The following is a 14,821-nucleotide window of genomic DNA, read 5'->3' as shown; positions in this document are numbered from 1 at the left end:
CAAGTTAGTTCCTGTTATTACTTATAACATCTATAAACAGTCGTTCTCTCACTAGGTTCTCTTTTTTTCTCTCTCTTGAAGTAAATAAGACAAAAAAAAATGCAGCTTGTCAAGTGACTGAGAAACCAAGATGCAACCTCCTAAATGTCAGAAATCTTAATTACAGCTTTACCTCTGACTGTGACTGTGCTTCCACTGAAGACTTACCCCATAAATGTTACATAGACGTCTCCTTACCAAAGAAACTAATGCATTGCACATTTTAAAATCTGTTTATGAGGAAAGTCTGCCATTCAATTTCTTGTATAAGTTGTTACTATAGAAACGATAACATATTAGAATGTAGAGATAGCACTGCATTAATATTAACATGGCAGCCAGAACTACTGTCAGAGCTGCTTGATAGTACCATTGTATAATGGAATTTAATCACAGGAACCATCTCTGTGATCTGCTGTTTATGATTTCTGAATTTTTCAGTGGATGAGATTTGGTTACAAGATAGTGACTCGGTGCGTTTGTGTTTGTGTGTGTGTCAGGACCAAAACATGAGACTGTTGCTGATTTTTGGAGAATGATATGGGAGCAGAAATCAGCTACAATTGTCATGCTGACCAACCTGAAAGAGAGGAAAGAGGTAATTCATCTTATACCCATGTACAGGTCTTCACTTGTCTCGATGCCTCCTGCACAACTCAAACATAACCACTACAGACTTCACGTCAACATTCAGAGACAAACAGTACTGTGCAAAAGTTTAGGCACCCTAGGTTTGTTATGCACATTTTGCCTTTGATGTGCATTTTATGCTTCTGTATTAGTGTCAGTAAAAAATCGAAAATTCGATATTCTCAAACAATACAAAGAACTATCTTTAGTGAAAAGAAGAACAAGGGGTTCTGCAACAAATTCTATGATCTCTACAGAGCCCTGATCTCAAAAGGCTTGAAACCACCTACCAAATGTTTTTTCCTTATACAACTGCATGACAGTGACTCTAAGAGAACTGATGCAGTTTTTTTGAAGGAGAAGGAGGGTCACACGAAATTTTGTAGAATGGATAGGAGAGTTAAATCAGCTTTGGCCTGGGTGCTGAAATGATAATTAAATAATGGCATAATAAAATCCTCTCAGGCGTTATCATAATTTATTCAGCTGAGTGTCATTATGTGTGTATTATCCATCAAGCTCAGGCTGACTAATTCTCACTGACGGGCAGCCCTGATTACGTTTGTCCAATAACGCTGAAGCTCAGAAGTCACCTTAAAACCCCTGACTCCCTTTTGGCTGTTCACAGAACCACATTAATGATAAACATATCTGCAGTTTTGTGTACAAATTCGTTCAATTTGTTCTCCAATCTAGGACAAATGTTACCAGTACTGGCCTGACAAGGGGTGCTGGACGTATGGGAATGTGCGAGTCGCTGTGGAGGACATCACTGTGCTGGTCGACTACACGATACGCAAATTCTGTGTGCAATATGTAAGTCTCAAGTGTGTGATGGCAAAAGCAACAATGTGTCACTGGATACTTTTAAATGTTGAATTTTTATAGATTACTATTAAAAAACGTTTAACATAAGGGCATGTTTTTCATGTTTTTTCATGAAATCTTTTTTTCAGAAAATCTTTAAAAGCACAAGAAGCCTTTATACTGTAGCCCTGTCATTATAGTATGTTATTGTATGTTATGTTATGTTATATGTTATGTTATGTTATGTTATGTTTTGCAAAAATATTAAGCATAGTGAGGAACAGAAATCATAAGTAGGACAGGGTGTACTGTAATAGGAAACTAGGAAATAAGAAAAATGACAGGGTGGTGTGTTAGCACTCAAAGTTGATAATTTTCATTTTCTATAACAGCACATCCCAAAGTGTTTTATTTCTCTGATACCACATCAATGTGCCAACGCTTATTATAGAATGACACACCTATTATCCATTTATAGTTACTTTTAATGCTGTAGAATATCTGCAAAACATGTTACTTCCACTTATCACTCACCAGCATCTCATTTTAGTCTATAAAAAAAACAGCTTATCGTGTAAGTGAGAAACCACAAAGCAAACACCTTTCTGAGCCAAAGGCTTTCCCATCAGAAAACATAGGTACAGCTTTACCTGACACTAGAGACTCCTTCTAAAAATGTTAAATAAGTGTCTTAAAGGTTAAATAAAGCTTCACCATATCAACAGTTACATATTTTTTAACTCCTTTATGTCGAACATATATGTGTAAGTTGTTACTATAGAAATGATAATGTGTTAGAACAAAAGCATCAGTATAAACCTGTGATTTGAATGACAGCCATCACTACTGTCAGAGCTGCTGTTATAATAAATTAATCAAAGCTTTCTGACCACTGAGTTTTGAGAATTTAACAGCGATTTCAAGTCTGTGAACCATGCTCAGTGCATTCTCCTGATAGTTGTTATATTATTAAACATGATAAATTACTGAGGATTTTTATCTTATTAGGGAGGAGGTCACAAAGACTTCTTAAGAGATAATTGTAGGTCATTCTGCTAGTTTATAAGAATTAATTATTGTGGGCTTCATTAAAAAAATCTCTTTCTCTCTCCCCCCGAACAGCAAGCTAGTGATGGCTCTAAAACCCCTCGTTCGGTCACGCAGCTTCATTTCACCAGCTGGCCAGACTTCGGCGTGCCCTTCTCCCCCATTGGCATGCTCAAGTTCCTCAAGAAAGTCAAGCAGCTGAACCCATCATATGCAGGTCCCATCGTGGTGCACTGCAGGTACGCAACCTAACACGAACAACACGTAGAGACATAACCCTGCTGCTGAACATGTCCCCTTCTGTGCAGGTTTAATCCCAATTCTAATGTAACTTCTGCTCTTTCTGCTAAACAAGTTCCTTCCAAACATTTATAATTATAGTCAGATCTCCAGAATTGGGTTATGATCTCAGCTACGCAGTAAACACAGTGGGCTTGTAAAATCATTTTAATAAATAAAGACATGTACGCCATAGTAGAAATAAATGTGAAATAGTTAACGGTGCAGATCAACACAGAGACTATTAAAAGCAAATTACAAAAGTGCCATCTGTGGTTTCTTCAGATTCATGACACTAAGATAGAAAATGACAGATAAGCTGACGTAACAGGAAGAAGTCACATCTTTTTATGCTTCTGGTTTGTGAAGAAAGAAAACATTAAAAATTACATTATGCTAGGCTGTTTAATCAATAGTTAATGTATTAGAGTATCAAATATATATTTAAAACTAGATAATACTAGATAATAAAATAAATGCTAATAAATGCTAATATCCAGATTCCTAAATCTCAAGCTGAAAAGAAAATATTTTTGCATGTTTACCATCTAATACAGTATGAGTCTTGGTCTGGGACAGTGTTTAATTCCATAACACCCTGGTGTAATATTTAGTTTATCTTAAAACATATTATTTTACAAATAGTATGGATTATTCTGTTAATACAGTATAGCTAATAGGAAGAACATATAGATAGAAGAATGAGGGATGCCTGAAATCTGTATCATTATTATTATTATTATTATTATTATTATTATTATTATTATGATATCCACTGATTAATTTTTTTTTTCTTACAATAGTCAAACAGCCTTATTAACACTCAATATGAAAACAGACACTTGATGTTAAACTCTTGGAAAAAGGCCAATTTTTGCATAACCATTATTCAGAAGACCTTGTGGACCCCCCTGTGTCATTTGGAAGGTATCCGTCATGCATGTATAATTTATTTTAGCAGACAATGATGCATTATTCAAAGCGATTACCATATAATTTGAATTAGGCGAACTCAGGGCTGTTCACGGTGTTGTGTAGTTAGGAAAAAAACTCAGAAAGATGTAGGTCAGTGTCTGAAAGTTTGATCAGGCAACCTCTGATCTAGTTGTGCGTCATGTTTCAGTGTCACAAGAGTGTGTATGTCCTAACTCTGACACTATGATCTTTGCTTTCCCATGCCACTTTGACACTATGATCTTTGCATTTCCCATTTTTTTTTACTGTGATACTGAATCAACTGTTATGAGAAACACGTTGCCAAATACCATTGCTTAACTTAAGTGATTGTCAGGAAGTTGCATTACATGTCTATAAGAAAGGCAATGTTTCAAGGAAAAGTACAATTCCCTTAATTCCCTTATATGTATTTTGCTAGTTTTGATTGTTTTTACCAGTAATCAGCCTAAACAACACTATATACTGTACGATTGGAAAATAACAAATATCAGTAATACATACTTTTGTTTTTGAATCTGACCTTGGTATTATATCTGCCATTCATTTTTAATCCCAATACACTAAGATCACAAACTGATCACTCTAATCAGTTGGTTACAGTGAATATTAAAATTGTTATCTTTTACTCTACTCAGTTCTGTTACCACATACATGTTACGTTAAATAGCTTGATCTAAAAGAAATGGTAAATCTTCTTGTATATCTCTGACCCCATTTAGCCCTGGTCATTTCATATACAGTATTGAGTATCAGGATTACATCCAGATAGATCAAATTTAAAATCTGACTGTTAAAAAAACACTTGCAACATGTGTGAAGGACACAAGTGTGTAAAATCAGTTTGTTGTTTATTTGGGGCAAACCAATGGCTAGAGAACAGGCAGCAGAAAAGCATCAAATTAGAATAGTCCATAAACTTAAACAAGAACACAAGCATTCAAAACACGAAAGCACAACTTGAAACTAAAAAAAAAAATAAAAAAAATAAACAGGGAACAAGTGAAACTAAGGCATAAACATGCACATTAATGATGAACAAGACTTTGCCATGAGACTTGGAACTTGAAGGTATCTAAGATAGATTAATCAAGGGATGAACTCAGAACAGGTGCACACATTAAGTAACAATCCAATAACAGGACAGAGGTGGAGACAGGACCAAAACAAAAGCACAACGAATCAACGCAAAACAAAACATGAGAGCAGAACTGTGAGAGTGAGCTGAGAGGGGGACTTTGTAACAGCACTGCAGGAGACAGGAAGTGTGATTTTGTGCATTTATTCATTATAAATCCCATACAGTCCATGAACCTGTTTGTGTTGGTTCTCATGTGTGCACATATTTGTGTGTGTGTGTGGTTTCTCTCAGTGCTGGAGTTGGAAGGACAGGTACCTTCATCGTGATTGATGCAATGATTGACATGATGTATGAGGAACAAAAGATCGACGTATTTGGGTTCGTGTCCAGAATCCGAGACCAGCGATCACAACTTGTACAGACAGACGTGAGTGTGTCATCTTTTACTTGCGTTCTCCCTTTGGCTGGCATTACTGTAAGACATGGCCTGCTAACTACACAATAACATTAACAGTACATATCAGTACAAAAAACTAGAGGTATTAGTTTCAGCCTCAGAGCCTCTGCCTGTGTGTAATGTACACTTAGCCACTCATAACTACCAGAATCATGCCAGTAACAAGGTCATTGTCTATTCACACCTCTGTGTGTACACACTTCTTTGTCAGTCTAACACAGATACAAGTAGAGATCTCTTGGCCAAGTTGAGTGACAATGCAAAAAAGCAAAAACAAATTTGAGAACAACGATGCACATTAGATATATAAAGAACTGAACCGAAGCATAATAATAATAATAGTAATAATAATAATAATAATGATAATAATAATAATGAACCTTATTTTTATAGCACATTTAAAATGCAGCTCAAGGTGCTTTATGGTATGAAGTAAAAAACAGAAATAAAATAGTAAAATATGCAAATAATAATAATGAAATAACAATTAAATAATAATTGAAGGATAAAATAATTACAATATAAAGTGTACAACTATATAAAATGTATGTAAATACAGAAAGAACATACTAGACAAATAATAAAAGCTAGTTAAATGCTTGAGTGAATTTATTATTATTATTATTATTTTTTATCACAGATAGATAAGCCTGACAAATGTTTAACGGAAATGTGTTCCAGATGTTTGGTGTGTAAAAACAAAAGGTTGAGTTTTTCTATAATAGTACACACATTTTTAATGTGTTTTGTGTATGATGCTTTAGATGATCAATTCCTGTCCTAAAAGCCTAACCTGGGACTGGGCTACACATAAGCTATAACTAGAAGCCCGAAGTACATTGCATCTGTGGTGTTATACTGTATGTTATAAAGTTTTACTTATATTTTTCCTGTTAAATAAATAATTAAGAAACAATACAGTATATGTGACAATACAGCAAATTATATGGGAATCCTAGATGAATATTAGTCGCTGTCTTTCATAAGAAAAACATTGACTATCATCCATCATCTATTATCCTTCATGATAAAATATCCTGTAATATTCATTTGAATGCTATAAAAATACAAAAGATGGTATGTTGGAAAATACCCAGTGGCAAATCTAATTATACATGCATGAATCTTTTAGGGATTTTCCCCTCCCAGTTCCTCAAACATGTGGTGTGTGTGGGTATGTGTGTGTGCAGATGCAGTACTCGTTCATCTACCAGGCCTTGCTGGAGTACTTCCTGTATGGGGACACTGAGCTGGACGTGTCCTCTTTAGAGGGACATCTGCACAAACTGCACAACACCTGTGCACCACACGACCGTTTGGGGCTCGAGGAAGAGTTTAAGGTGAGAACAGTATCCCCGTGGTGGGAGAGGAACTGAAACCAACAGCTGAAACATGATGACACACTGACACAATGACTAATACATAATCACATATACAAGTCTGAAAATAGTCCATCAAAGCATTTTGTGAAGTGTCCATATTTATCAGTTTCATGGATGAATGCTTCACTTCTCATTTTTGCAGAAGCTGACCAACATGCGGATTATGAAGGAAAACATGAGAATGGGCAATCTACAGGCGAATATGAAGAAGAACCGTGTGCTCCAGATTATTCCATGTAAGAATTTCGGCTATAAAGGGTTAAGATATAGAAAATAACAGGAAACTCAGAAATTCATTTGGAATACGTCAATATTCTGTAGTCAAAGCAACAAGATACTAAGAGCCAGATGTGAAGAGATGCAAAGAGGCACAGAGCAAACTGCAACTTGACGTGGTAACAATATGGCCTCACGTGGTTTCGGATATTAACGTTAAATTTACTAAACCTCTAGCTCATTACACAAACTGGATCACTTGCTCTGTGTGAAGCGCAAATTGCAGTTTACAAGCCATTATGAAGTGGTGGAAAGTGTCAACCAAATAGCATCAAAAAATCTCAGAATTAAAGAAATTTCATTAACAAAGATAAATGTGGTAATAAATACTTTTCTTATTACATAAAGACTCTACTGTCAGAACAAATAAACAGTGAGTAGAGCATTCATACAGCTGAAATGCCGTTACATTTCACAAATTACTGTTTTCCCAGTTTTGATTTAACTCATTTGTCTACACTTTTTTGCACAATCCTCAAATGCTCTACATACATATACACATACAATGCCTAGTCATCAAAAATGATTGTATACAAATAAACATTACAGCCAATAATTCATAATGAATATACTTTCTAACAATTAACTAATTTTCTCCTCAAACAGTAAGTGTAACTATTTATCTTTGTCCTAACAAAAATTTATTTAAAAAAATATTGTTGAAATCGAAAAAAATAATATTATTGATATTAACCATGTCCTGTTTCTCTGGGGTATAAATATGAGGTTGCACACATGGAGAAATACCTTGTCATACATTACCATGGAAAAAAACAAAGAACTTTCAATAATAAAAGAGACAGATGGATGCTAATCTGCACAAATTAGGTAATGGATATACAAATGCATAAGCAATGAGGGCAATAACAAAACTTTTCACATCTCTGAACAATTGGAAATTTGCCAGGAATTGGATCTATGACCACACACATACACACACACACACACACACACACAATCTCAAACTTATAAATATAACTATACAATCATCTGTATGTTTGAGCACAAGATATCACATTGCATGTTTTATTTGTTTTATTTTATTTTTGCACATCTTCATGAAGGGTGGCATTAATTCTAGAGGGTATTGTATGCATGTAAGTTGCCATGTACAAAGTGCAAGTTTAGACTCATACACAACATAACACATACGTTTTTTTTTTTGTCAGGAAATGACAGCAGCCCTGCTGTATTACTACTAGCATTAACATTTCTGATGGCTTTTTTGCTCAGATTAATGTATGGAGTACTTGAACTCTACATATCTTACATTTTACAATCACACACCTCTGTACAGCCATAATTCAGTATATTTACATTTACTACACAAATATTTTTGTTCGTACTGCTAAACTGAAAATTACCATGGCACAAACTCTGCTCCATTACTACCTAATGCTTGCTGGTAGGCAAGAGCCATATGTGTCTTTTGTTTACAGGGAAGTGAATATGAAATCACACTTCTTTCCTCACAATTTAAAGTCCTTCCTGCCACACTAATATTCACCAGCAGTGAGAACCTCATGCTAAGTCAAATCGAGTTAAAACTCAGTGAACAGTGTTGCTAATAACTGGAACAGTGTTGCTAATAGCTAGAACTGAAACAGTGTTGCTAATAACTGGAACAGTGTTGCTAATAACTAGAACTGAAACAGTGTTGCTAATAACTGGAACAGTGTTGCTAATAACTGGAACAGTGTTGTTAATAACTAAAACAGTGTTGCTAATCATTAAGAAATTGTTGCTAATAACTGGAACAGTGTTGCTAATAACGTAAAAAGTTTTGCTAATAACTAAAACAGCATTGCTAATATCTAAAAAAGTGTTGCTAATAACTAAAATTATGTTGCTAATAACTGGAACAGTGTTGCTAATAACTTAAAAAGTGTTGCTAAAAACTAAAACAGTGTTGCTAATGACTAGAACAGTGTTGCTAATAACTAGAACAGTGCTAATAGCTAATTGCTAATAGCACTCATTCCCTCTTTACAAAGAGATAAATGCTGTATTTTTCTTGGTCTTTATTGCAGATGATTTCAACAGAGTGATCCTATCCATGAGGAGAGGGCAGGAATTCACTGACTACATTAATGCTTCTTTTATTGATGTGAGTCCTTTCTTTTTATTGGGGCTTGATGCATGATTCATGGGGATTTCTGCAGGTTGTTGTGTTGCGTAACCGGTTTAATGTGGAAGAAAAAGGAAAAAGTGAATGAATGAATGAATGAATCAAATATACATATAAATATGCCACAAACATAAATTTACATTTTATTGCGACTTCTTGCTTTTTTGATGCTAGACATTTTGATGGGGAATTTAGCATTTTGTAACTTTAATTCCTCAATCACATTTATTTAATATGTACCGTTTCCATTTTTTGAGATAAGAAGTAAGAGTGAAATGATATGATGTAATACCATATCATATTTATGCATATTAATAACTTTCTTTGGAAACACAAAAGAGTCTGTTTTTTTTCAACCTTTTGTTTTCAACCTGTTTTTTTTTCCTTTTTTTTTTCTTTCTTTTTAAATATCCTTTACTATAGAAGCCTGCCACATAGGACAAAATATTATGCAGATTTATCTTGCAAATACGAGTTAAAATTGTGATTAAAAACTGTGACGTTTTTATCTGATTATTGTGAGTTTTTTTTTTTTCTTCATGCAACTGTGGCTTTTTTTCCCCCGGAGTTGCAAGTTTATGTCACACAGTTGCAACTTTATATGTCATAACTGTGAGTTAATATTTCTCAGTTGTGACCTTTTATCTCACAATTGCTTTCTAATATCTCACAATTGGGATTTAGTGCATCTGTTTTCAATAATCAAACCACAACAAAAACATGCATGTGCAGCAGCGTGTAAATTAGATATACAAACTACCTGGAGGATTGTTTTCAGCAGGAACTGGCCACTCTGAGAGAATGTCTGGTGTTGGTATGGCTGGGTTAGGGGAATGGGATAGCCTAATAAGTGGAAGCATGAAATCACATAAATTGCGAGATAAAAATTAGCAAATGCATGATATTATCACGCAGCTGCGAAGAAAGAAAAAGTCGCAATTGCATAATAGTAACTCATGATTGTAAGGTAAAAATTCCAGAATAGTGGGATCAATTTTCTGATACTTGGCAGAAACAAGCTTTAATACTTTACAGTATATTTACTGAGTACTCATTTTGCCTGTTAGTGTGTGTCCCTGTGTGTTTATTGGTTTTGTTTGATGTAACAGGGCTATAGGCAAAAAGACTACTTCATAGCGACGCAAGGTCCTTTACCCCACACGGTGGACGATTTCTGGAGGATGGTCTGGGAATGGAAATGCCACTCCATAGTCATGCTGACAGAACTCCAAGAGAGAGAACAGGTACATACACACAAAACAAACACACACACAAATAAACACTTTCTTTCTATCCTTGTGAGGACCTGCCACTGAGATAAGCTAATTAATGCTGTGCTACACCTAAACCTAAGCCTAACTTTAACCTGAGTAACCAAAATGAAACCTTTTGGCAGTTTTAATTTGTTTTTAAATAAAATTAGTAGTTCTAGTTTTTAGTTTTCCTTTTTTGGGGACCATGCAGATGTCCCCACAAGGTCGAAACAAGGCCAGATATTGCTTAAATAAAAATTTATTCTGTTCTAAAAATGTAATATTAATTAAATGTAGATGTAATATTGTGTGTGTGTGTTTTTCAGGATAAGTGTTGTCAGTACTGGCCCACAGAAGACTCAGTAAAATATGGAGACTACACAGTGGAAATCAAAGCTGATACTCAGTGTGATGACACGTTTAGTCTCCGAGACCTGGTACTCACATATGACCCGGTGAGTGTGTGTGTTTGTGTGTGTGTGTTTAACTGTTTTTATAGAAAAGAATCTGAAAGTTGTATAGCAATACAGTTAATTCATTGCAAATGTATGCGTTATATAAAAACCCCAGTGCTAAATAGCCAATAACATTAAACAGATATTATAGCATGCAGATGTTTAGTTCATCTCGGCTCTAATGTGAGTTGTTGTGTGTTGAGCAGGAGAAGGAGACACGATTGGTCCGTCACTTCCACTTTCACGGCTGGCCGGAGATTGGAATTCCGGCGGAGGGGAAGGGAATGATCGACATCATCGCTGCGGTGCAGAAACAGCAACAGCAATCAGGCAACCACCCCATCGTCGTACACTGCAGGTAACACACACGCACACACTTCCCTCTATGGCCACTTTATCTAGTACCACTTTTTGTCTACCAGAAACTTTTTTCCCAAAAACCAGTCACAGATTTGGTGACTGTCAACTGAGTCATATTTATGAAACCAGCATGACAGGTGTGTGTTTTGTAATATGGCACATTATCCTACTGGAAATATCCAGTAAATAAGGCTACAGCCATATTTAGAGCCGGTGACTCAAGTTAGCCATGTTTACAGAATACAGAAACATTATCTGTGTTCAGACATGTGCTTAGTGGGTGCTTAGCTTGAATTTCTGGGAGCTTATTCAAATTATTCAAATTACATGCATACCGATCATGCCTTTTGAATTCAAAAAGTTTCTCTTCGGTAAAGCTCTTGTGACAGGAGTAGTTCAGATCTGGGCCACTAAGTTAGGTCAAGTGGATTTTATTGTCATTCCTCCATATAACATGTTTACATTGGAATAAAATGTTGTTTCTTCAGGAACATGGTGCAACACCCAACAATACAGCTGCATATTACACAGGACTAGATGAAGTGCACATACACAACACTGTAAAATAAGTGTAGAGATATACAAAAAAATACACAGGACAAAGAACAAGACTAGACAGGACAACAGAACAGTAATTGTATGTAGACATAGCTGCAGATGAATCAAAATGCCTCTAAGCCATACATGCAAAATATACTTGATTTTTATAGGCTTAGATATAAACATAGCTAACATTATTAAAACTATTCAACAAAGATACATTTATACTTTTTTTTTTACTTCTTATATTTGGTCTTACAATTTTGCCTATTGCACTGATTGACATCTCTAGACTTTAAAATTAATATGCTTATCTTTGTGGAATAATGCTGCATTTGACTTACCTCAGACGTGGGAGTTTGAAACGCTTCATTTTCAAACTTTGTTCTTTTGAGCTGCAAAGTGAGATAAAAAAACATGGACACCTGCATGTTCATATTTCTGTTAGCAACAAGCTAGCCAGCTAATTGTGATGAGTGATGTATGTCTGTATGCTGATTGCTTTAAAGCAAATACTAGTTCAGCATAACTTATGTAAAAGTAAAGAAGTGCTACTTTGTTTACTGTGCAGTGAGCAGCCATGTTGATTTGATGTCACTTGCTGAACTTGGGGTTGAGGAGACCTTCCTAGTTTTCTGAATAGAAAGTCTGAGTTTAGGGGGCATATTAAGTCAAATTTCATTTGTCAAATGCAGCATAATTTAGTCAAATGCAGCAAAGATTTATGAATGTTGGATGTGTTTATATCTCTGTATGCATTCACTGTCAATTTATTTTTGTATGTGTGTGTGTAGTGCTGGAGCGGGTCGGACCGGTACGTTTATTGCCCTCAGTAATATCCTGGAGCGTGTGAAGGCCGAGGGCCTGCTGGACGTCTTTCAGACTGTGAAGAGTTTGCGAATGCAGCGGCCACACATGGTGCAGACTGTGGTATGTACTAATGCTCTCGTGATCAGATTCACAAAGAATCACCCTTTAGGAAAAGCTATTAAACATTAAAATCCTAGTATTAAGACTGCTTATTTTTTTCAGTCTAACAGTAACTAATTTAAAAAGCATTTTAGAGCTAAAACCTGTGAAAATCTAGAGGTGGACCAGAAGATTCCTAAGTCCCTAACAGCAAATCACAATAAACTCAAAATTGTCAAATCACAATTAAAAAAATAATACATAAAATGGAAATAAATTTCGCTGATACTACACGGAACCAAAAAAATCTAAATTCTCACATGTCAAATATATTATCTTTTAGAGGTTTATAAATTGTAAAGTCATAGTTTCACCACAGAACCGTGTATGTTCAGTAAAATAAAATATTATTTCCTGTAAAAACATGTATAGGCTAAGCTGACATTTTGTGGTTGTGTATGAGATCAGATACACATCATTTTCTATTTTTATTGACCTTTATTGACTTGCACATCACACAGTCATTGTTGATGTCATTCATGAAACATAACACCATCCATAGCAACAGGGTCAACCGTGTCCTTCCTCTTAGCTATTCCTCATTAGATTCCTCTCAGCAGTTCCATGAATATGTTTGAAGAAGAAACTTTACCTAGAAACCATTTACTTAGGAGAACTCATAGTAGTAAGAAAAGAATTTTTGCGAATTCAGCCCCAAAATGTTCTGTAGGTCTGCATGTGCTCTGATCAGTGGTATAGCGGCTCTGACATACAGTATATTGTGTTCATTATTATTCTCTCTTTCTTTGTAGGAACAATATGACTTCTGCTACAGAGTGGTACAGGACTTTGTCGACATTTTCTCAGACTATGCCAATTTCAAATGATGAAATTTGCCTTAAATGTTTCTGTTCAGTGTTTTTATACCAGTTGGTCAGGAATTTACGCCCATAACTGGATAAAATTTGCTTCTATTTTGCTATGCACTTGTCCTCTAAAAATCATATCTATCTGTAATATAATGTCATATACTAAAGCTACACAAGGGTTTGTAACTGTAAGTATGTTCTGTGTCTTTCATGCCTCATCGTATCATTCCATCAAGGTGTTTTAAACACAGTTTTGATTTTGTTTAATCATAGGTCTTAATGACTTAACAGTATAAATTTTTTAACCTGTGTAAAATTTGTAAAGCTGTAGGTATTGTAAATGTATTTATGTATTATTGCTTACAGTCCATTCTTACATATTTTACAAATGTTTATGTTAATGTTTGAACTTTTATTTATTTAGATGTGATGTCATACATATTAAGACGACTGACATCATCCGTATTGTTCTTTTTAATGTATTTTTCTTTAAAATCTAACAACCATGAATATGTTTCAACGAATACCTTCAAAACTCACAAAAGTGAGTCTATCTTGTGAAAAAAAGAGACAGATTTTGTATCAGAATTTGTATCAGAGTGATTTCAAACTCAGTGAGACAGGGACCGGCCCATTTTTCATTCGCAGCATCATCAGCAGCATTTCTTCTACGGAACTGATCATTTTGTAAACAGTAAGGTTGATGGTTGATACCTGTCTGAAGGTTGAAAAAGCTGCATGGGCTTTCAAAGCACACTGATTAATGATCATTGCACAATGCCAAGGATATACAAATGAAATGGATTATTAAAGAAAGATATATACAATTTCTTCTGTGTGATTTTTTTTTTTCTGAAGCTATTACAACACTACAGTCACACCACATGAACGTTTTAGAGAAGTTACTTTTTAAGAAATCAGAAAAAGAGGAAATACTGCACTTGTACTGCAAAACTCTTAAAGATACATTTCCTCCTTTTGAATTAGTATAAAACCCACATTAAACATGCCTTCCTTTTATTTTACATTTAACTGTTATTTACAAATAAACTCCCAACTATTGCCGATTTTCAGTTCTACCACAGCTCTGTTGAATTCTCAAATCTGATTGGTCAGAAGGTGGTGATTAATTTTCTATAACAGCAGCTCTGTCAATAGTACAGGTTTATACTGATGTCCTCGTTCTAATACATTATTGTTTCTATAATAATAACTTATTCACAGGTTTCATGGATGCTAATAACAAAGCGATTAAATACATGTCTAACATGTTGACATAGTGAATTTTTCTGTTAGGAAATACTTATTTAACATTTATTAAAGGACTCTCCAGTGTCAGCACTTTGTAACAGTAC

At 34.9% G+C, this 14,821-nt stretch overlaps 1 protein-coding gene across 4 annotated transcripts in view; it reads left to right on the top strand.

Annotated features, from left to right (window-relative positions):
- ptprea (protein tyrosine phosphatase receptor type Ea) overlaps positions 1 to 14,293 on the top strand; it is an 81,308-nt gene extending 67,015 nt beyond the window's left edge. For all 4 annotated transcript variants that reach the window (XM_053238709.1, XM_053238710.1, XM_053238711.1 and 1 more), the window contains 12 exons: positions 540 to 637; positions 1,366 to 1,485; positions 2,599 to 2,762; positions 5,129 to 5,264; positions 6,485 to 6,634; positions 6,819 to 6,912; positions 8,983 to 9,059; positions 10,190 to 10,324; positions 10,660 to 10,788; positions 10,995 to 11,146; positions 12,483 to 12,618; positions 13,410 to 14,293. In XM_053238709.1, coding sequence (XP_053094684.1) covers positions 540 to 637; positions 1,366 to 1,485; positions 2,599 to 2,762; positions 5,129 to 5,264; positions 6,485 to 6,634; positions 6,819 to 6,912; positions 8,983 to 9,059; positions 10,190 to 10,324; positions 10,660 to 10,788; positions 10,995 to 11,146; positions 12,483 to 12,618; positions 13,410 to 13,484 — 1,466 coding nt within the window. In that variant the 3' untranslated portion in view covers positions 13,485 to 14,293. The remainder of the gene's footprint in view (positions 1 to 539; positions 638 to 1,365; positions 1,486 to 2,598; positions 2,763 to 5,128; positions 5,265 to 6,484; positions 6,635 to 6,818; positions 6,913 to 8,982; positions 9,060 to 10,189; positions 10,325 to 10,659; positions 10,789 to 10,994; positions 11,147 to 12,482; positions 12,619 to 13,409) is intronic.
- Positions 14,294 to 14,821: the final 528 nt, after the last annotated feature.

Source organism: Pangasianodon hypophthalmus, chromosome 12 (genome assembly GCF_027358585.1).
Source record: "Pangasianodon hypophthalmus isolate fPanHyp1 chromosome 12, fPanHyp1.pri, whole genome shotgun sequence".
NCBI lineage: Eukaryota > Metazoa > Chordata > Actinopteri > Siluriformes > Pangasiidae > Pangasianodon > Pangasianodon hypophthalmus.
This window is presented reverse-complemented; position numbering and strand designations above follow the sequence as displayed.